The sequence below is a fragment of the Eschscholzia californica genome, unplaced genomic scaffold, assembly GCF_041429995.1.
Source record: "Eschscholzia californica isolate CP2 unplaced genomic scaffold, dmEscCali1.0.p SCAF_1, whole genome shotgun sequence".
Taxonomy (NCBI): Eukaryota; Viridiplantae; Streptophyta; class Magnoliopsida; order Ranunculales; family Papaveraceae; genus Eschscholzia; species Eschscholzia californica.
The window spans coordinates 43,247,106-43,267,222 of NW_028238198.1; the positions used below are offsets into that span (position 1 = coordinate 43,247,106).

At 36.6% G+C, this 20,117-nt stretch overlaps 3 protein-coding genes across 5 annotated transcripts; 2 read left to right on the plus strand and 1 right to left on the minus strand.

Annotated features, from left to right (window-relative positions):
* Positions 1–2,223: 2,223 nt before the first annotated feature.
* PDE338 (Nucleic acid-binding proteins superfamily) lies at positions 2,224–6,406 on the plus strand. 3 transcript variants are annotated; one of them, XM_086653607.1, is made up of 8 exons: positions 2,224–3,328; positions 4,144–4,218; positions 4,299–4,370; positions 4,530–4,610; positions 4,711–4,808; positions 5,361–5,486; positions 5,619–5,667; positions 6,027–6,406. In XM_086653607.1, exons 1-8 carry the CDS (start codon positions 2,381–2,383, stop codon positions 6,192–6,194), a joined length of 1,617 nt encoding a protein of 538 aa, XP_086509733.1. In that variant the 5' UTR covers positions 2,224–2,380; the 3' UTR covers positions 6,195–6,406. The 3 variants fall into 3 exon arrangements, 1 of the variants encoding a protein (XP_086509733.1); XR_015230646.1 differs by having other exon boundaries at positions 2,310–3,328; positions 4,711–4,975; positions 5,035–5,486; positions 5,619–5,866; XR_015230647.1 differs by having other exon boundaries at positions 2,317–3,328; positions 5,619–5,866.
* A 1,928-nt stretch (positions 6,407–8,334) lies between these two features.
* On the plus strand, positions 8,335–13,281 carry RH39. The gene is made up of 9 exons (XM_086653611.1): positions 8,335–9,158; positions 9,934–10,029; positions 10,112–10,300; positions 10,566–10,706; positions 11,394–11,534; positions 11,915–12,057; positions 12,165–12,294; positions 12,395–12,443; positions 12,526–13,281. Exons 1-9 carry the CDS (start codon positions 8,607–8,609, stop codon positions 13,044–13,046), a joined length of 1,962 nt encoding a protein of 653 aa, XP_086509737.1. The 5' UTR covers positions 8,335–8,606; the 3' UTR covers positions 13,047–13,281.
* Positions 13,282–14,006: 725 nt separating this feature from the next.
* Positions 14,007–16,748, minus strand: HGPT (Hypoxanthine-guanine phosphoribosyltransferase). The gene is made up of 3 exons (XM_086653612.1): positions 16,333–16,748; positions 14,583–14,747; positions 14,007–14,361 (listed from the first exon to the last, which is right to left on the minus strand). The coding sequence occupies exons 1-3, from the start codon at positions 16,630–16,632 to the stop codon at positions 14,263–14,265; spliced, it is 564 nt and encodes a 187-aa protein (XP_086509738.1). The 5' UTR covers positions 16,633–16,748; the 3' UTR covers positions 14,007–14,262.
* Between the last annotated feature and the right edge of the window lie 3,369 nt (positions 16,749–20,117).

The following is a 20,117-nucleotide window of genomic DNA, read 5'->3' on the forward strand; positions in this document are numbered from 1 at the left end:
ATATTATTTCATGTGATCAAACAACAATAATAATATTAACATAATAAATGTCTACCAAATGTCCACTAATGTCCACAAATATTCACAGATGTTTATGAAAGTCGAAAAATATATATTTGAAATGTTAGTATAAATATATTATTTCATGTGATTAAATAATAATAATAATATTAAAATAATAAATGTCTACCAAATGTCCACAAATATTCACAGATGTCTACGAAAGTCGAAAAAAAATATATATTTGAAATGTTAGTATATATTTTTTGTGATTAAACAATAACATTAAATATATTATTTCATGTGATTAAACAATAATAATAATATTAAAATAATAAATGTCTACCAAATGTCCACAAATGTCCACAAATATTCACAGATGTCGACGAAAGTCGGAAAATATATATTTGAAATGTTAGTATAAATATATTATTTCATGTGATTAAACAACAATAATAATATTAAAATAATAAATGTCTATCCCCAGGACATTTTGTCTATGGATCAAATGTCTTGAAATGTCTATAAAGACATTTTGTCTACAAACTCAATGTCTTGAAAATGTCTATGAAGACATGTTGTCTATAAAAAGTCATCCAAAATGTTTTGAAATGTCTTGAAATGTCTACGGAACATTTTGTCTGTGAAAGTCTATGAAAGTCCCAATCCACTACCCCCTCTTACATAAAGAAAGAGAAAGTGCCAGAATTATGAAGTCTTCAATTTTTTTCCTTTTGTTGGGTTTAGATTAGTGGAAGAAAACCAATATTTACAATACTAGTGGAGTTATAGTTAGTGAGAGAAAGTAGAGAAAGAGAGGGAATAATGAAAGTGATTTTTGCTTTTCAATTTGTGAAGGACAGTGAATAATGGATGTGACAGCTAAAAATTTAGTGGGGAAAGAGAAGATTTAGTCGGAGGGGTAATTCGGGTATAGAAAAGTATTGAGTTTGATTTCATGATGTCAACACTGCCCGAAAAGTGGTATTTGGGGCCAAATCGAATTATCGGCCAAAACGGAATTAACCCTTTATATTACAATGTGTATATTGTACTAATTCTACAAGCACAACTAATTTTAATTTAAAATTATCATTTGAGTAGTGAATAACTTAGGCAACCCTCCGTGGCATATCATGAGAATTGTTAGAGAAATCCGAGAATTATGGGTACAGCTAAAGGAGTGCACAATAGTACACGTGTACAGGGAGATAAATCAAGCGGCTGATTTCCCCTAAAAAATGCAAGCACAAGTGGGTTATACTGAGATGACACCAAACAATTTCCCGGAAGATTTACGTAAGATTATTAGGGATGATAAAAGAGGTGTACTGAGAGTGCGACATTAACTAGTTTTGTTTATTCAATTCTTTTAGATTTTATTCGTTGTATTTTTTTGAACTCCTTAGTCTTTAAAAGTTTTTTTCTATGTAAGGTTTTGGCCATCTCCCGTTGACAAATTCAAATAAAAGAACTTAGGCAACCAACTCATATATAAAAATTTCTACAATGCAGTATTTGGTTTTAATAAAGTTATATATTCATTTTGTGTATTTTCAATTTTGTATTTATTTTGATATTATTCTATGTACAGTCTTTCATTGTTCACAAAGAATGTGAATTTTTCAATTAAATATATACATATATATATATATATATATATATATATATATATATATATTTTTCTTTATTGCTTTCATAAGCTTCTCTGTATTTGAGTTTATCATGTTGGAGGCACGAGTTATATCTAGTTTTCTTAAAAGATAACTACGATGATCCAACAAACCGTTTTAGGTACTTTTTTAATGATGAATTAATGGTTCTTCTACAAGCTCGCTTATCATGTTTCCCTAAGGCATCGAAAAGGATGAAAACATGACAAAAGTTAATTGGACTGGAAAAAAACGAGGGTTAGATCCGAATATCTTATGAAGGGGAAATGGGTGATCCCCTTGCTAGATTTGGCGAATGTAATGTTTCTTCTTCATTTACATCTCTCTCTTGGTCAGTGTTTTGGAAAAGTGAGAAGATTTTCTGGAGAAAAAAGTGGAAATCTCAAAATCTATTATCCAAACACCCTTCAAGTCGCGGGAAGAACGTCGCCGACCAGAGATGGCTGACGACGACCGACGACAAAATTATATTAAATTCAAGTTGAGAGCTCCCAAAATGGGAGGCGAGCTTGGTTTGCTTTAAGTGGTGGGGTTGAAGGTGGAGACAATGTGGTGTGGCTAAAGTTTGTATGGGGTTTATATCCAGTGCGTGGCTTTAAAAATAAAAATCTTAACCCATATGAGTTGAAAGGATAAAACAACCGGGAACTGGAAACGAAAGCAACTCTAATCCAAACGGAGAGTTCTCATGAGGTGCGCAGGATAAGATGCCATTCCCTAATCATCATCATCTTCATCTCTCTAACTCCTTCCCTTCTATCAACTCTTCTTCTTCTTCCTCCTTTCTCTCACTAAACTTCAACAATTTTCACAAAACCATTAGAACCAAAACAAACCCAAACACTCAAATATGTCACATTTCAAAAAATTCAAACTTCCCCACTGTTTTCATCACAACTTCTCCTCAAACCCTACTCTTCTTAACAAATTCTATGGTTTCAAGAACAACCCATGTTCTCTTTTGCTCTCCAAATGATGGATTGGACGGAATTTTAACTACCCAAGTTTCTCAAAAGGATAAAAACCAGAAATTTGAAGAAACTGAAGAGATTGAATTGCTTGGTAAGCCTTCACCAATACCCATAACCAATACACCTGTTACTGAAGTAGTTTCTGAAGCTGAAAAACCAGTAAAAGATTTAGCTTTACAGCCATTTTTGAAGTTTTTTAAACCCAAAGATGATTCTTTAGAAGAAACTAAAGAAGAGAGAGAATCAGGAGTTTTAGAGGAGAGGGTTATAAATGAAGAGGATAAGAAGAGAGAGAAAGAGGTGAGTGTTGAATATTATGAGCCAAAACCAGGTGATTTTGTTGTGGGTGTTGTTGTTTCAGGAAATGAAAATAAACTAGATGTGAATATAGGTGCAGATTTATTGGGTACAATGTTAACTAAAGAAGTACTTCCTTTATATGATCAAGAATTTCCGTATCTGTTGTGTGATTTGGGTAAAGATGCTGAAGAATTTATGGTTAAAGGAAAGATGGGTATTGTTCAGGATGAGGATGCCATTGGTAGAATACCGGTTCCTGGTAGACCTATTGTAGAGACTGGTACGGTTCTTTTCGCTGAGGTTCTTGGACGAACACTTAGTGGGCGGCCGTTGCTGTCGACTAGAAGGTTCTTTAGACGAGTTGCTTGGCATCGTGTGAGGCAGGTTCTCTTCTTGCTTCTCATTTCTATTCAGCTAGATCTTTTAAATCTAATCGATTGAATCGAATTGCTTTCACGTTGACCGATTGTCTGGATTGATCTTCATATTGCTTTTTGATTTGTGCTTAGTTACTTAATGTTATTAGGACTTCAGAATAACATAGATTTCTCATACTTATATTAGAGTCTCAAGCTCCCTTGTTAACCGCTTGAAATGGATTCACTCCTTATTAGGGTCGATTTAGCAATGGGGATGGATTTCATCACTTAATTGTTGTAATATCCCACATGCTGAGGGAGTGTCTGGAGACTTCGTTGTAGGTGTAAACTCAAGCTTAGTAAGTGGCGAGGCCTTTTCGGGTAGCGAGGCCTTTCAGGTGGCTTGCCAGACCTTAGCCAAAGAAAAAACCTTTTATCCACTAGGCTTGCGCTTAGGTGTCAAAAGCACGGACAATATCGGTAACAATTGGGGCTTGGGTTGTTACAGTTGTCATATTTAATGTACTCCGCAGGATGGGCCGCCATAATTATGTCATAAACATTAACCTCTCTCTAACAATTCAGAATTAAAGCGCAAGTTTATGTTGAGAGGGGATCAAAGAGGTCATTTTGAAATTCAAAAGCAAGTACAAGATTACTAAGAAAGAAATGAGTTGTGATAATGCACACACGCTAGCATTTAGGGGAAGTGTTAAACGAATTTGCCCCATCCTTCCACCTATTTTGTTATGTGATATACTCCCGAGTCCTACCATCTTGTTTAACGATTTATGCTTTTAGAACAAATGGTCAGTTACAGAGATTTACAATTACATGCAGATAAAACAGCTTAACGAACCTATCGAGGTTAGAATAACGGAGTGGAATACAGGTGGTATTCTCACTAGAATTGAGGTAAGCATTTTTTATAGTGCCTCTCTCATAAAGTATCTGCTTGCTGTGGGTTTTGTTTTACTGTTATTTCTATTTTACAGGGTTTGCGGGCGTTCCTCCCTAAAGCCGAGTTAATGAACAAAGTCAATAATTATACTGATTTGAAAGAAAATGTAAGTTGGTGAATACCCAATCCACAGTTCTCTGATCTATTTTAGTCTTAGTTTAGACAAAGTGACTTTGTCTTAATCAGGTGCTCTTTATATGTTCTCTTTTATTGCATTCTAATATTTATACATCTCATCGTGTAAATCTTCTTTTGTGATTTATAGGTGGGGCGCCAGATCTTTGTGCGTATTAGTAGAATAGATGAAGAAAATAACGACTTAATACTCAGTGAGAGAGAAGCTTGGGTTAGTTCCGAATTTGTGTGAAATTATATAAATTTCGGTATGTTTGAATATCTAGAATGAAACTTGTTTTCCGAGGTACCTCACTTTATAATATTTTCAGGAAATGTTGAACTTGCAAGAAGGAACTGTTCTTGAAGGGACTGTTCGGAAAATATTTCCTTATGGAGCACAAGTTAGGATAGGTGACACTAATAGAAGGTGGGTATTTCTTAAATCGACTTCCTTATGATTGTTGAGTGATGGCCATCTAACTGTGGTGTTTTCTTTCTTCCCATTGTTTGAATCTTACTCATCCTAGACTTTTAGTCAGGAGTGCAATAGTCGTTTCAGGTTATTTCAGAAAATGGCCTCTTACTAAAGACTTAGTTGAATCAGACCAAAATGGACCCAAAATCAGCGCGAGTCAACCATCCAGACGAGTTAGACGTCACGAACAAGACAAAAACAATGTTCTGAAATCTGAGTCGAGTAAATTCATATCTCTAGTCAAAACTGAATTGGAGAGAAAACAAACACCACCGTACATGGAGAGAAAAATATATCTGTAATTGCTTAATCATGGTCCAATCTTACCGTAAGGATATTTCGTTCTCCAGTTTTACCAGCCTTCGTATGGACCATATGGTTCCCTGTTTTGAGATCATTTCTAAAAGAAAATATTGACCGCTTGCCTCTAATGCCTTTATTACGTTTGTTTAGTCTAAACAAAACTCTTTCTTCTGAACTTGTAATTTTATCTATACTTTTCAGTGGGCTGCTGCATATCTCAAAGATCACACGTTCTCGAATTAGTTCTGTGAGTGACTTACTAAAAGTGGACGAGAAAGTGAAAGTTTTAGTGGTGAAGTCAATGTTTCAGGATAAAATATCACTGAGGTAAGCAAGGACTATATTCTTCTCCAGTTAATGTTGAGGGAAATTACTGAGTCGTAGCGGAAATTGTTTGAAGTCTTTGTGAACATATAGATGAGTAAGAACTGGTTACATTATGAATTTTTTATCTTGCAGCATTGCAGATCTTGAAAGTGAACCTGGCCTTTTTCTATCGGATAAGGAGGTTTGTCTTCTTGTTCTTCAATTGTAAATCTCACATATTTCTGAATACTTACGTGGTATTTGTTTTTTACTATATGAACCTGACTCGACTGAGTCTGACTTGTCTGGAGTACTCTAAGTCTGACTTATTTTGGTCAAAGACGCAATAGCCATTTCATGTTATCTCAGAGTCCCGGACAGTTGACTCCTAATTTAGTTGGGTGAGTCTCGGACACAATGGTGTTTGCTTTTTTACTATATGAATCTCACTCGCCTGTGTCCGACTTGTTTGAGTCCATTGACATTCAGATTGCAAATGTGAAGTCGGACAAGACAAACATGATTAACTATAAAATTGTTTAACACATCATTCATTGACAGAAAGTATTCTTGGAGGCTGAAGAAATGGCAAAAAAGTACCGACAAAAGTTACCAGCTGTTTCTGCAACTCGTAAGATAGAACCCCTTCCAGACAATGTCCTTCCCTTCGACGATGAAGAGCAATTATATTCAAACTGGAAGTGGTTCAAGTTTGAACAAGATATATAGCAGTGAACTTCCTCAAGAGGCTTGTAAGTTGGTATTACCCGAATCGTTCTCACAAATGACTTGAGTATCCTTTCTTCGAAGAATGACAAATAACAGTCTGATGGTATTTTTGTATTTACTAAATTTTGAATATTTGAGTGTTCATATATTCTCTGTTGTATTCATAAAATGTGTATTTTGGTAATTTTTGAATATTTGAATGTTCTTCGGCATACACTTGTTCTACTTTTTTCCATTTTGTTATATGGAGACTGGAGTACATTTTTTCAATATTACTAAGGTGAGACCTGTTGGAATCGGACATCGGGGCGCTTTTTGCTGATTTGAGTTGGCCCACTTGGACAAACAACTCAAGACATTTACCGTTATGACGTTTGTTGTGTTAAATGTTTTGAGTTATAATATTAACCTTCAAAGTTTGAGTTATAATTTGGGAAGATGGGAGCTAGTTAAAATTAGTCTTACATAGAGTACTAAAAGAGAAGGCGGAGCAAACCACGCACTTGCGTAGACGAACAGCGTTTAGGGCGAACGGACGCTTTAGAGACGCACTAGGGCGAACGAACGCTTTAGAGACGCAGTTTTGCACTTCACACGTGCCCATTATCGTGTCGAAGTCCACAGTCATCTCACTTTTGGAAGTAACATGTATGAGAGAGAGAGAATCAAGACGACCCTAGGTTTCCAATCAAAAAGAACTTTTAGATCAGAAAGTGAGATAGTTGTATCCAGTGAGATAGTTGTGCTTCTGGAACTACCCTTACTGGTGGTTTTGAATTTCTTTAGGCCGCGGCTTTGGGGAATAAAGAAAATTCTCCGGGGAATAAATTCTCGAGGAAATCCAGATTTTTTTTAAAATTCTCCGGGGAATAAATTTTTATAGGGAATACAAAATACATTTTTTTGAAAGTTCTCCATCTCATCACCTCTCTCTGCCATCTAACCTTCTCGCCACCTCATCATCATCTTCTCCGACAAAGGTCGCCGGCCGGCCAATTTTCCGGCCGGCGACCTTCAAACATAAAAAAGAAAAAAAAATATTTATCTTTTTCCTCTCTCCTCTTTCTCTCTCTAATTTTTTTTTTTTTTCTTCTCACAATCACTCTTCTCTCTCTCTCTCTCTAGATCTGGTGACCAGATCTAGAGAGAGAGAGAAGAGTGATCGTGAGAAAAAAAAAAAATTAGAGAGAGAAAGAGAAGAGAGGAAAAAGATAAATTTTTTTTTTTTAATGTTTGAAGGTCGCCGGCCGGAAAATTTGTCGGCCGGCGACCTTCGCCGGAGAAGATGATGATGAGGTGGCGAGAAGGTTAGGTGGCAGAGAGAGGTGATGAGATGGAGGAGCCTTTTTTATAGCATCTTCTAAAATTAGAAGCCCCTTAGCAATAAAAAGAAAAATAAAAAGTCAATCTTATTTGACAAGTTTTAAGAAAAACCTTTATTTCCCGGAGAATTTTCTTTATTCCCCAAAGCCGCGGCCTTTCTTTATTATCATGTTCTTCCTTAAAATTACTTAAAATCTTAAACCAACTTTATTTGTGATAACTCTTGGTTTTGCTTTCCTAAATAGGATCATTCTGGAGAATCAAGGTCCTTTCATTCTATGAATAATCTTCTGAAGAAATGGGCCCAATTTCAATTGTTTAAAATTAAAATGACAAGTTAGTATTTTGTTCTTTCATAAAAAAAAGAGTTAGTATTTTGTTTGGTTAAAAACCTAACATTTACATTCTGTTTAGTTAAAAATTCAAATATTTTTTTTTGTTTAAGTTAAAAACTTAATATTTTTTGATACTCTCTTGCAAGTTGTTTCTACAAATTTCGAAAATACCTAGGGAGCTAAAGACTAGAAAAATTGAGTGATTATTTTTTGACAAAAAAAAAAATTTATAGGGAGTTTTGACAAAATTTCCCTAATCATTTTTGCTAGTGGTAGTGACCAATACTTGGCATTGGGCCATTGGTTGACACTGATCCCGCTTCAAATACAAGAAACTAAAAACCATGCTAATTCGAGATCATAACTCATTCTTTTTTTTTTTTTTTACTGTGGAGAGATCCTTAAACCCAACCACGATATTTTTTATTGTAAAATATTTTCTTGAGAATGTCCATCAAAGATGATGAAGAAGATGAAGTTATGAAGAAGAGAGAAACTGAAAGGAGGGGGCGAAGTTGGAAAGAAAAACGTAATTTACATTTTTTTTCCTTTGCGAAATCTTACCCAATGGGGTCAAAAAGACGTGTTGGACATTCTAGAGGACCAATTAGAAAATGAGAAATGCCTCTTTCCCTTCGAAGAACTGAATTCCCTCCATAATTCCACACCTACCAAACGCACCATAAGAGATTTTCCTCCAACTCTTTATCATCTTTGAGAAGGCAAAGAAAACACAGAATCAGAAATAGCAGCCATGAGTGGAACTGGCCGAGCCCTTCTCACTCTTTCCTTCTCTTCTAACCTTCTTTCTCACACTCTTTTCTCTTCAACTGTCAAATACCCACTTGTTAGAACCTTATCTGTATCATCATCATCTAGGGTTTTTCCAGGGTTTAGGTTCATTAGACCTCTATGTTCTTATTCTCCATCTACAACCAGTACTGCAACTGTTGAACCAGACGATGGATTAGAACCCATGAGACATTCAATTCTCCTTGAAAGACTTAGACTTAGACATCTCAAAGATTCTTCTAAAACCTCAAATCCCTCATCATCTATTGACAAAAATGAAAAGGTGAAGGATGAGAAATCTTCATATAAGAGTAAACCCACTAGGGTTTTTTCTAGTTTTAATGAATTGGCTTTGAGTGAGGAGGTTTTGGGTTCACTAGAAGAGTTGGGTATTTCTGTTCCTACTGAGATTCAAGGTTTGGGTATTCCAGCAATACTTGATGGGAAAAGTGTGGTTTTGGGTTCTCATACTGGCTCTGGAAAGACTCTGGCTTATATGTTGCCTTTAGTTCAAGTAATTTCTCTCTCTCTACAAATTTCATTTTTATGCTTTGATTCTTTCGATCTTTTATCAACTAGTATTGAAAGTTCTCACCTTTTTAGCTAATCTATCTGATTCAATTACAATATTTCCCTTTCTCCCACACAAATGAAACATATAGTCGGATTTTAGAGAGGCTTCTTTTAACATCATTACATTATATGGCATGGATACATCAGTGCAATTGAACATCTACCGTAGTGGCTAGGAAAATAACCCTAAACAACCCATGAGTAAAAACGCTAGAGGCCATCAAGAACGACAGAAAACGGACTTTATTTATACATACACAACTATAAATTACGTGAGACAAATCTAGTGGGTAAACTACGGCTCCAGATACTCAAACTCATAACGTCTAGGTGGGAATTTTGAGTCTTAGGTCGAAAGAGATACTCAAAGTCAAATTACATAATCGTTCCTGACGTTCCTATACATATTGTGTTGGGAGAGATACATTTGACATTCCAGATTAAAAAAAAAAAATTTGACATTCTAGATATAATTCTATTTGTTTCAATTTTCAACAAGTTCAGGTAAATGGTAGGTTTATAGATACTAGTTTGGGCTAAAAATCTTAGAATATGTGGGTGGTTGTTGGTTCTGCAGTTCTTTATCTATTTAGAAGGGCATATGTTTGGTTTTCTTTCGGATAGGATCGAAAGAGCAGTAGAATCGCATTACCATTAACTTTTACCATTTACATATTTAAGCATTATTCTCTGTGATAATGGAACATTTATTGTAGCTACTGAGACGGGATGAAGAATTGTATGGGATGCTAATGAAGCCAAGGCGCCCTCGGGCTGTTGTTTTATGTCCCACAAGAGAGCTTTGTGAACAGGTTCTTATCTATCTTTTAAATTAGATTTCCAGGATTGTGTTAATTAGTATAAACCAATCTTGATTCGCTCTGGGTTTTACAGGTTTTTCGTGTAGCAAAATCTGTAAGCCATCATGCGAGGTTTAGGTCTACAATGGTAAGTGGGGGTGGGCGTTTAAGACCCCAAGAGGATTCATTGAATGTCCCTGTTGACATGGTTGTTGGAACTCCAGGAAGGGTTCTTCAACATATTGAAGAGGGAAACCTGGTTTATGGTGACATCAAATACTTGGTGAGTTATTATCGTTAAATTATTGCAATCATACTTTATACGAAAAACCAAGACGGTCTAGCTGCAACATCGTTATAAATTCATGGAACTTACTGATACCAAAAGAAAAAGAATAGTTTAAAGCAATCAAAACTGTAACAATTGATTATAAACAGTAACTAGAACCCATAACAAAAAGCTAATTAGCTATAAGTAGTATAATGAAACTTTTTTTTTATAATTATCCTTAAATACTGTGTGATCGTTCGTGGTTATCTTGTTGTAGGTATTGGACGAGGCAGATACTATGTTTGATCGTGGGTTCGGTCCTGATCTACGTAAGTTTCTTAGCCCATTGAAAAACCGTGCCATGAAGTCTGATGACCCTGGGTTTCAAACAATTTTGGTCACAGCTACAATGACTAAGGTATTTTCACTTGTAACTCTAGTACTAGTAGACATACAAGGCAGTCAAGATCTGACCTTTCTATAATAAAACTAGTCTCTTCGAATGCACTTGCTTTAGGAAATATCAAAGACTTGGCAATTTGGCATCATATGCTGCTTCTTCTATTCTTTTATAATGTCTTCTTACATTTCAAGTTCTGAATGATAAATGAGTGCAAGACAATAGTCTCTAGGATATATAAGTATGGTGCCGAGAAACTGTTAATAGCTTTAGGGATTCCTTTCTTGTGTTTTATTTAGTTGGGCCGGATACTCATTTTTCTGTTAGTCTTGGACTCTTGGTTAAATAGACATGTCAGAATTCTTAAAGCTTGGATTCCCTATTCAAAATTGTGCGAGCTATGTGCAGATCTTGCATACTGCGTGCAATCTTGTGAACCCTTACTCTGCAAACCTGTGCAAAATCACATGTAAGGAGTCAAAGCTTAAAAAATTGATGGATTATATTTGACCTAGGGTGTTTTGGCCATTTTTCCCATTTTAAATACCTTCAACTCAGGAAGGCCACTCACTGTAATAGGCTTTCACATGAAATACTTGAGACTTATTTTTGAAGTTGTAGCAAGTATACTTACCTTTATGACTTTATTGACTCTCTTCCTCTCTTAGGTAGTCAAAAATTTTTACTCTGTTTATGGTGTAACAGGCAGTACAAAAGTTAATTGACGAGGAATTTCAAGGAATAAATCATTTACGAACATCGACATTACACAAGAAGATTGCATCTGCTCGACATGATTTTATCAAACTTTCAGGGTCTGAAAACAAGCTAGAGGCATTATTACAGGTCTATTTTGTAAACCATTACTATCTTTAAGTTGTTATTGATAGGTAAAGTAACCAACAAGTCTTCTATAAGGTTGTTTATCTTAAGATAAAAAAGTAGAAGGAAATTTCCTAGTGCTTCCAAGTTGTTCTGGAGAGAACGAATAGTGCTTCCTAGTTGCTCTGGAGAGAACGAATAGTGCTTCCAAGCTTTTCTTGCGAATGTTAGAAGGGTTTTAAAAAGGCCAAAGAGCCTCACGACCGAAGATTGAACCCCACTCTCTGCAGCAAAAAAAAACACATGATACCACCAGACCAAGTTGGATTTTCGTAGGGTTTTATGTTCTCTTGATGAAATAAGTATTAAATATTAACATGATGATGTTGCTTTATTAATAATAGGTACTTGAGCCAAGTCTTTCAAAAGGAAACCGGGTGATGGTATTCTGTAACACCTTAAATTCTAGTCGTGCCGTGGATCATTTTCTCGGTGAAAATCAAATTTTCACTGTAAATTATCACGGGGAAGTGCCAGCAGAACAAAGGTAAGATGATTGAGTACTACTTTTGTGTCCTTTCCGACTTCATTTGTTTGTGTCTAAATATAGACTTATTGTCCTAACTTCTAACCGAGTCTCTTTTTTGTGTATAGGGTCGAAAATCTCTACAAGTTTAAGAGTGAAACAGGAGATTGCCCTACACTAGTTTGCACAGACTTAGCTGCTCGAGGTCTCGACTTGGACGTCGACCATGTTATCATGTTTGATTTTCCTTCAAACTCTGTGAGTATCATAACCCTTGAAGTAAAAACTTAATACATGTTCTTTAGTCATTCAATTATATGGCTGCAACCTGAAATTGTGTTCATCCATGGTATTTTAGATTGATTACCTTCATCGAACAGGAAGAACTGCTCGTATGGGAGCAAAGGGTATGCCACTAACTGAATTATCAAACTGTATCGCTAAAACTTATTTTTCAGTTTTCTCAACTATAAATCTTCATCTTAACAGGCAAAGTGACGAGTTTGGTTTCAAAGAAAGACCAAACATTAGCTGCAAGTATCGAGCAAGCAATTAGTAAGAATGAGAGCTTGGAATCTGTCACTGTTGATAACATAAGATGGGAAAATGCAAAGTCTCAAGTATACGAGCAAAAAGGAAGAAAAACGTATTCCACGAAACCTACAAATCAGAAAAGCAAGACTGGTACTACATCTGCAAAATCATCAAAACCCCATGGGAAAGTAGTAGCAGTCAAAACATCACAAAGAAAAACAGTAGGAGGAACCAAAGGAGGAAAAACATCTACACCAATCAAAGCTAGAAGGGCAACTGTTACTGTTTCGAAACCGAAAACTTCTTCGAACTCTAGTAGCTCAAGAAAACCATCAGGCGGAGCAGAGAGAAAGCAAACTGGAAATAGAAAATCTAGCAATGTGAATTCTAAACCTACGAAACTCGATGTTGTGGGTTTTAGGGGACGGAGTTCGTCATCATCAACAGGCAAGAGACAACCGTCGAGGGCAAGCTAATTTTTATTGCAAGACACCAAATTAAACTAATATCTTGCAACGGAAACACCTGTAAATTAAGTTTGTTTTTCGAGTATCTTTTAGAAATTTTGTTGTTCGGTAACCTATCCATCTTAATGTTGTTTGGTTTCCTATCCATCTTTCAGAAGCAAGCTTAAACAAACTCTGTACTGTTTTTCTTCTGCATTACTTCCACAGTTCGTCATTTACTATGAAAAGAAGTAATGCTTATCTCTCTTTTTCTCTCAATTTTTCTGTTAAAAACGTGAAACCTCGTCTGGGATATGGTCAGTGGGTGCACTAACAAAAAGCTCTCGGCTTGGAAGGCTAAATGGCTTTCAAGATGTGGCACATTACCCATAATCAAATCTGTCCTAGCAGCATTTCCATCTGGTTTTCTTTGGGTGCCAACACAAGAGGGTAATTGAGATGAAGTATGTTGTGGAATGAACGGCAAGAATTAAAGGCAAACAGACGAGGAACTGAATCAAGGAAACTATATGGGCATGGTGGTGTGTGGAGGGGAAGCAATGGAAATTTCACTTCAGAAGAAACCTAAGGTTTCGGAACTTCTAAACTTGTTAAGTTTTGTTCTGATTTCTGAAGAAGATAAGAGAGTCTGGGGGGACACGAAGATTCCTAGTTCCCCGCTTGGCTTATTTTGATGATATCCATATTATGTCTGCAAAAGGGATTCACCACGATCTTGGTTTCAGCACTACCAAACCTGTATGATATATCAAGACAACCTCCTCATAATCGCTATTTGGTATAAGGCCAATTTTGAAAATTTTGATTATTACAAAGGTATTTCCGAAGGTTTTTGGTATAGGAAGAGCATCATTTGGAATGGGCAGTGCATTCAAGAGGGTAAAATTTTTTTGGCAGAATTAAAGAGGGTCAATTTATGTACTCGCTCTTCTTATACCAAATTGATTTCACGAGAGCGTTATAGAATCATTTGATAAATAACACTAAAATATAAGGACTTAGAATAATAAGTAACAATAAATCTAATTAAGTAATCAGCTTCAATAGGGGAGAAGGGCTTAATTAAGTAATCAGCTTCAATAGGGGAGAAGGGCTTAATTAAGTAATCAGCTTGTACAAATGACATGAGGTTATAACCTACCCTCTGCCCAAATACACCACCTTAAATTGCCCTCATTTCTTTTTATCAGTTTCAAAAGCTTATTCGTGTCGATATGACTATAAATCACTTGTATATTTCAGGCTTCAAGACCCCAAGGTAACTCAAGTTCCTATAAAGTTCCGCGAAGTCCATTCCATAACCCACCACAAAATAATCCGGACACTGTCAAAAAAGAGAATGCAAGTAACAAGTTAATGTTTGCTCTATTTATCACAACAACCAATGAACTAGTTACAGTAACATGGTAGGAGAACACTCTACATTGTTAAGAGAGAGAGAGAGAGAGAGAGATCGCATACTACAAGATTTATATGTATATAACCTATTTGTTAAGCATGAAATTTTGCATTCTTTTATCATTGAAGATGAGACAAGATTCATACCTCAAATCCCCGATAATACTTTCCTTCACCCACCAAATGAAAATCAACCTTGCGTCTTGAAGGTTTGTCAAGTAAAGTGCAAACAGAAACAGAAGATACCCCTTTCGATTTCAAATGTGAAATGAGACAATTAAGAGTGTTTCCTGTGTCTACAATATCCTCAACCTAGAAAAAAGGAAATGATTATGCATTTCACGAATAGAAGCGACAATAGTGATGCATAACAATGATAAAAAGAACAAGAAACTAGGGCCTAACGATAGGATTCAGCATGGAATAACAGGTTTATACTAGATCATTTAGAGAAGACTAGATAGACCGATAGTTTCTTTTTTAAGTTAGCAATACATGATTTCATTTACGGAAATAAATTTGAAGCAAGCTAGGTTTCAGGACAAGAGGCAATCGGTGTCCTTATGATGTAGCTCACATGGGCATGGACATGAAAGTTCTGTCAGAACCCACAATATCAAATTTCTTGAACATGATATAAATTCATAGAGTGAACAACACATACTCCTCTCAGTTTGTCATATCATTTAAATTTGAGTACAAGGTTATCTGTAACTTTCAGTTACCAATATCTTCAAAAAAAAAAGACATTCATCGGATTAGACATTTTTAGCGTGTAAGAGTTGCTACCATGTATGATATGATCCAGAATTAAATAAAATCAGCACTTCTTCCACTGACTTAGTCCAGCCTTGCGGAAGAGATATTGCTTACTAGTAGCTAACATCTCTTTTACAAAGACTGAGGTAGCAATTTACGCCTACATCTTTTTCATGATGAACGAAACAGCAAAATATGCTTACGAAGCTCAAACACATGAACAGATCTGGATTAAGATGCATTCACTTTTGTGATTTTTGTAAACTGTGAAATGAATCGAACAAAAAAGTTCCTAACTAGGGCAACACAGATTGGCAAACTTGTATCCCGGTACATCCTTCATGTGCACCTCCCTCTTTTCATGGGTCTTGGGAGCAATAATGCAAGCCAAATTCTCCAATTTAGTGTCACTGGGGACTAGATAAGATGAGTTTTCTTGGTATTGGGGATGAGATGTTAGTGAAGGCTGTGGTTAGGAAACAAAATGACGAATAAAGCGAGGTAGAGTGTGAGGCGGTGACATGGCAGAAACGGGGAAGTGGTTGTGGTCAGTGACGGCTTCTGAGGTGGTAGTGAAGGAAAAGGAAAAAAACAATATTAAGTGTTTAAATGTAATATTTTTGCAACATCTCCATAGTCCATGTTGGTATACTAGATGGCTGAGTTTTGGGTTTAGCTTAAGCCCATTTTGATAAAATCTGTTACATGCCTGAAGTACCCATACTCTATCACACCCTAATGTTATCCCTATAATGATCAAAGTAAGCATAAAGTTCAGATTTTCCCCAAAATGAACTTTAGGCTTATAAGAAAGTTTTTTCTTCATTTTCCTTCAAATTTCTTCTCTTTTTGCTAAAAGTAGAAACTAATATGCTTAGACTCTAAAGAAATTTTAGTTTCAAATTGCAAAAACATGATCTGCAAGTAAACAACAAAAGGATTCCACAAAACTTCCATGATATATGGGTTTGTGCCTCAATTCATAAGAGTAAAAATTCAAGCTTTATACAAAAATAACAAGAAATAAGCATTTTTCAGTAATAAAATCACTGCAAAATCATATCATACTGAAACTTCAAAACAAAGATTATGATCGGAAGAAACTAAAAGTAAGAGAGACAGAGAGAGGATTATATACCAGAATTACATGTTTTCCCTTAAGATCGATCTTAACGTCGAATGATATTTTGGGAGCACCATTCGATTGAGTTCCAGATCCATAAGATTCAGCTCGAACGAAATCAATAGAAATTGGCAACTTAATCTTCTTCACTAAATCAGACAAGAACATGAAAGCACCAGTTGCAACACCAACAACAACTGGAGGAGAAGAAAATCCCTTAATATCTTTTGAAATTTCAGAAGCCAGTTCTGAAACTCGAGCTAAGATCTGCTCTTCGGTCCATAAGATTCTTTCTATGTGATCGTCTATCCCCATGGAAAAAACAGTTCTCTCAGCAGAAGCAAGAACAACTTTATGGAGTAAAGGGATAGAATTTTGGATTTCTAGGGTTTCGAGAGAGAGAGAGAGAGGGTTTATTGATGTAAACAAGGTGAATGAGTAGTAGCCGTTAAGTTTCCTTAAACGCGGGACCATTCAAAAGGAAACAATAATGAAGCACATTAGGTCGTTTTCAATTGGGTCCATCGGTTTTAAGTCCAAAATAAAGTTCAAAAAGGATTTAAGGTCCAATCTTCTCAAAAAATAGATTTTTAGTCCTTTTCCGTTTTGAAGAAACATTGTTGATACATAATGTGTTATGTATAACACATATAAAAAAAATGAAATAAAGTATGAAACTTTAACAATAAATAACAGGTAATTTATGAAATAAAACAAGAATCAATAAACAGAAAAATACTTTAATCTTGACATATAAACATACTTTAACTAAGTTGAACTAAATATCCATTATAATTATTATTTTGGCTTAAAATCCTATATTAATATTAGGGTGGACTAAATGTGTGTTTAGGGGTAGATTTTTGGACTAGAAACCCAAAATTTGTTTTCAGTTTCCACAAGGGTCTCCAACATATGACACCAATTCTCCGACCAGTTTAATTTTGGCCCCCAAAGGGTGCTTTTACAGGCATCTCTTCTAACGCATCTCTCTTTACGCCTCACGGATTGGAACAGCCCGAGGATACTTGGATTAAATCTAGAGTTAATTCATATTTGACCCCCTACTTTGTGACCAGCTTCCTATATGGCCCCCTACTTTGTGACCAGCTTTCTATATGGCCCCCTATTTTCTGTAAATTCAAATATGGTCCCTTTTTTGATGTAAATGTCCTAATTACCCTTCTTATAAATACTTTTTTAACATATAAAAAAAACTTGAATTCCACCTCACTTCCCTCTCCACCACACATCTCTCCACATCACCTCTCTCTCTCTCTCTCCAACTCACCTTTCTCTCTCTCCAACTCACCTCTCTCTCTCTCTCTCCAACTCACCTCTCTCTCTCTCTCTCTCCAACTCATCTCTCTCTCTCTCTAACTCACCTCTCTCTCCAAGTCACTCCTCTCTTCTCCGACAAAGGTCATCGGCCGGAAAATTTTCCGACCGACGACCTTAAAAATAAATAAATAAACTCTCATCTCTCTCTCTCTCTCTAGAAACTCCGGCGAAGGGGTTTCCCCTTCGTTGGAGTTTCTAGACAGAGAGAGAATGAGAGTTAAACTTTTTTTTTTAAGGTCGGAGAAGAGAGGGGTGACTTGGAGATAGAGCGAGGTGAGTTAGAGAGAGAGAGGTGAGTTGGAGAAAGAGGTGAGATGGAGAGAGAGAGAGGTGATGTGGAGAGATATGTGTGGTGGAGAGGGAAGTGAGGTGGAATTCAAGTTTTTTTTTTATTTTATGTTGAAAAAATATTTATAAGAAGGGTAAATAGGACATTTATATAAAAAAAAGGGACCATATTTGAATTTATAGTAAATAAGAGGTCATAAAGGAAGCTGGTCACAAAGTAGGAGGTCAAGTAAAAATTAACTCTTAAATCTAATTAGTGGCCAAGAGAGTGGTAAGGGAAGGACATAAAGATGGAGCGCCTTTATAGGCACCATTATTACAAAAAAAAAAAATCACAAAGCATAAGGACAAATCTTGACTGCGGCTTTGGGGAATAAAAAAAATTCTCCGGAGAATAAAAATTTTAGTCATTAAATATTGACTCAAGGGCACTTTTTTTTAGTCCAAAATTGACTTGATCAAACATTGCCCCTTAATCTTTATCTTCTCACTCTCTATCTCTCCCTCCTCTTCTCTCTCTCTCTATCGTTCCCTCCTATTGCTCTCTCCTTCCCACTGTCTTGCATCATCTATCTTTTGGTCTCTTATTCTTTCCCTCTTCTTCTCGTAGTCTCTCTCTCGATTGCTCATTGTCTATCTCTTAGTATCTCTCTCTATTGCTTTGACTATATATGTTTCTTGATCTCTCATTGTTTCTCTCTCAGTCTCTCATTGTTTCTCAATCGATATCTCATTGTTTCTCTCCCTCTCTCATACAGACACATTTTCGACAAAGAGAAGTGTCTACAACGAGAAAAATAATGAGAGGAATCTCCAATTAAAGATAGAGAGAGAGAGAGAGAGAAAGAGTGAGAGAGGGTAACAGTGAGTTAGAGAAGAGAAGGGAGGAAAAAGAATACGTGGCAATCCGGTCGGCATGGTGGTGGCTGAAAGAGTGGTGATGGGAAATTGTTGTGGTGAAGGTGATAAAGAGGATGAAGATTAGGAGGCAATGTTTGATCAAGTGAATTTTTGGACTAAAATAAAATATTCCACTGAGAATATACAAAAAAAGATGGATTCCCTAGAGAATTTATTCCCCGGAGATTATTTTTTATTTCCCAAAACCACGAGTTAAGTTTTTTTGTAGTAAATTTTTTCTACGGTAGAGGTGATCGTCCCTTTCTTCGGCAAAAGAAAAGAAAAGAGAGTGCGAGAAAGAGGAATGAATGGAGGGAGACAAAGTGGAGAGGGAGGGAACTGGGAGAGGGTGGTAAGGGAGAGAGGGAAGGAGAAACGAAGAGATAGAGAAGGGATCCTCTTTCTTAACAAAAAAAAAGAGAAGGGATCTTCTCATGTCTAGAAGAAAAACAGTGGTCTCCCACTCTCCCCTCCCTCTAGAAAGGGCATCTATCTTTTTCTCAAGTCTTTCCTCTTGTGGACGGGTAGAAAGTCACACGGTTAGAGAGATCGTTAGGTGGGCACCAGCAACTAGGCTTCGGGCCTCCAAATAGACAGGTTGACGGGCAGAAGGTCGGGTCTGGTAGTCGGGTGGATGGGTAGACGAACGTCCGAGTGGTGAACGACTACTGATAGACCAACGTCTGGGTAGGAATCGGGTACTAGAGACCTGTTGACCTGCACAAGAGAAACAAAACCGTGAAGTCCAAGGGGGCACCGGAGATGGTGTCGGCCAAGGACCCTCCGACGGTCAAGTCAGCAACTTAGTTCGATAATGTAAATGAATAAATCGAAAGTAGTTACTAATGATAGTGGAGTCGTTGTAGTATCGGAGGTGGCGCGACTCGTAGAGTGGCCGGAGCTCGGTTCTACGGAAAGATGAGTCGGATAGCTTCTGGTCTACTCGGGCGGTAGAGTAGACTTCTGGTTAGGCAGAGTAGACTTCTGATCACGGCAGAGTAGACTTCTGATGATGGTAGAGCAGACTTCTGGTGATGGCAGAGTAGACTTCTGATCACGGCAGAGTAGACTTCTGATGATGGTAGAGCAGACTTCTGGTGATGGCAGAGTAGACTTCCGATCACGGCAGAGTAGACTTCTGGTCACAGTAGGGTAGACTAGAAAGGTAGATGAGGAACAGAGAGCCTCCAATAAGATCTGATGAATTATCGTAGACACTTCTGGCCGGAACCTCCTTCTTTGACTAACTTAGATAAGATGTCACTGGAGTA

What these genes read in the sequence shown, in the direction of transcription:
- PDE338 (XM_086653607.1), top strand. Translation starts at nt 2,381, where the DNA reads ATGCCATTCCCTAATCATCATCATCTTCATCTCTCTAACTCCTTCCCT. An exon ending in ATACTGATTTGAAAGAAAAT is followed by an intron (nt 4,371 to 4,529) that starts GTAAGTTGGTGA and finishes TGTGATTTATAG; the next exon opens with GTGGGGCGCCAGATCTTTGT. An exon ending in CAGGATAAAATATCACTGAG is followed by an intron (nt 5,487 to 5,618) that starts GTAAGCAAGGAC and finishes TTTATCTTGCAG; the next exon opens with CATTGCAGATCTTGAAAGTG.
- RH39 (XM_086653611.1), top strand. Translation starts at nt 8,607, where the DNA reads ATGAGTGGAACTGGCCGAGCCCTTCTCACTCTTTCCTTCTCTTCTAAC. An exon ending in AGCTAGAGGCATTATTACAG is followed by an intron (nt 11,535 to 11,914) that starts GTCTATTTTGTA and finishes TATTAATAATAG; the next exon opens with GTACTTGAGCCAAGTCTTTC. An exon ending in GAAGTGCCAGCAGAACAAAG is followed by an intron (nt 12,058 to 12,164) that starts GTAAGATGATTG and finishes TTTTGTGTATAG; the next exon opens with GGTCGAAAATCTCTACAAGT.
- HGPT (XM_086653612.1), bottom strand. Translation starts at nt 16,632, where the DNA reads ATGGGGATAGACGATCACATAGAAAGAATCTTATGGACCGAAGAGCAG. An exon ending in AGGGAAAACATGTAATTCTG is followed by an intron (nt 14,748 to 16,332) that starts GTATATAATCCT and finishes CCTTTTTTCTAG; the next exon opens with GTTGAGGATATTGTAGACAC. An exon ending in AGTATTATCGGGGATTTGAG is followed by an intron (nt 14,362 to 14,582) that starts GTATGAATCTTG and finishes CTTTTTTGACAG; the next exon opens with TGTCCGGATTATTTTGTGGT.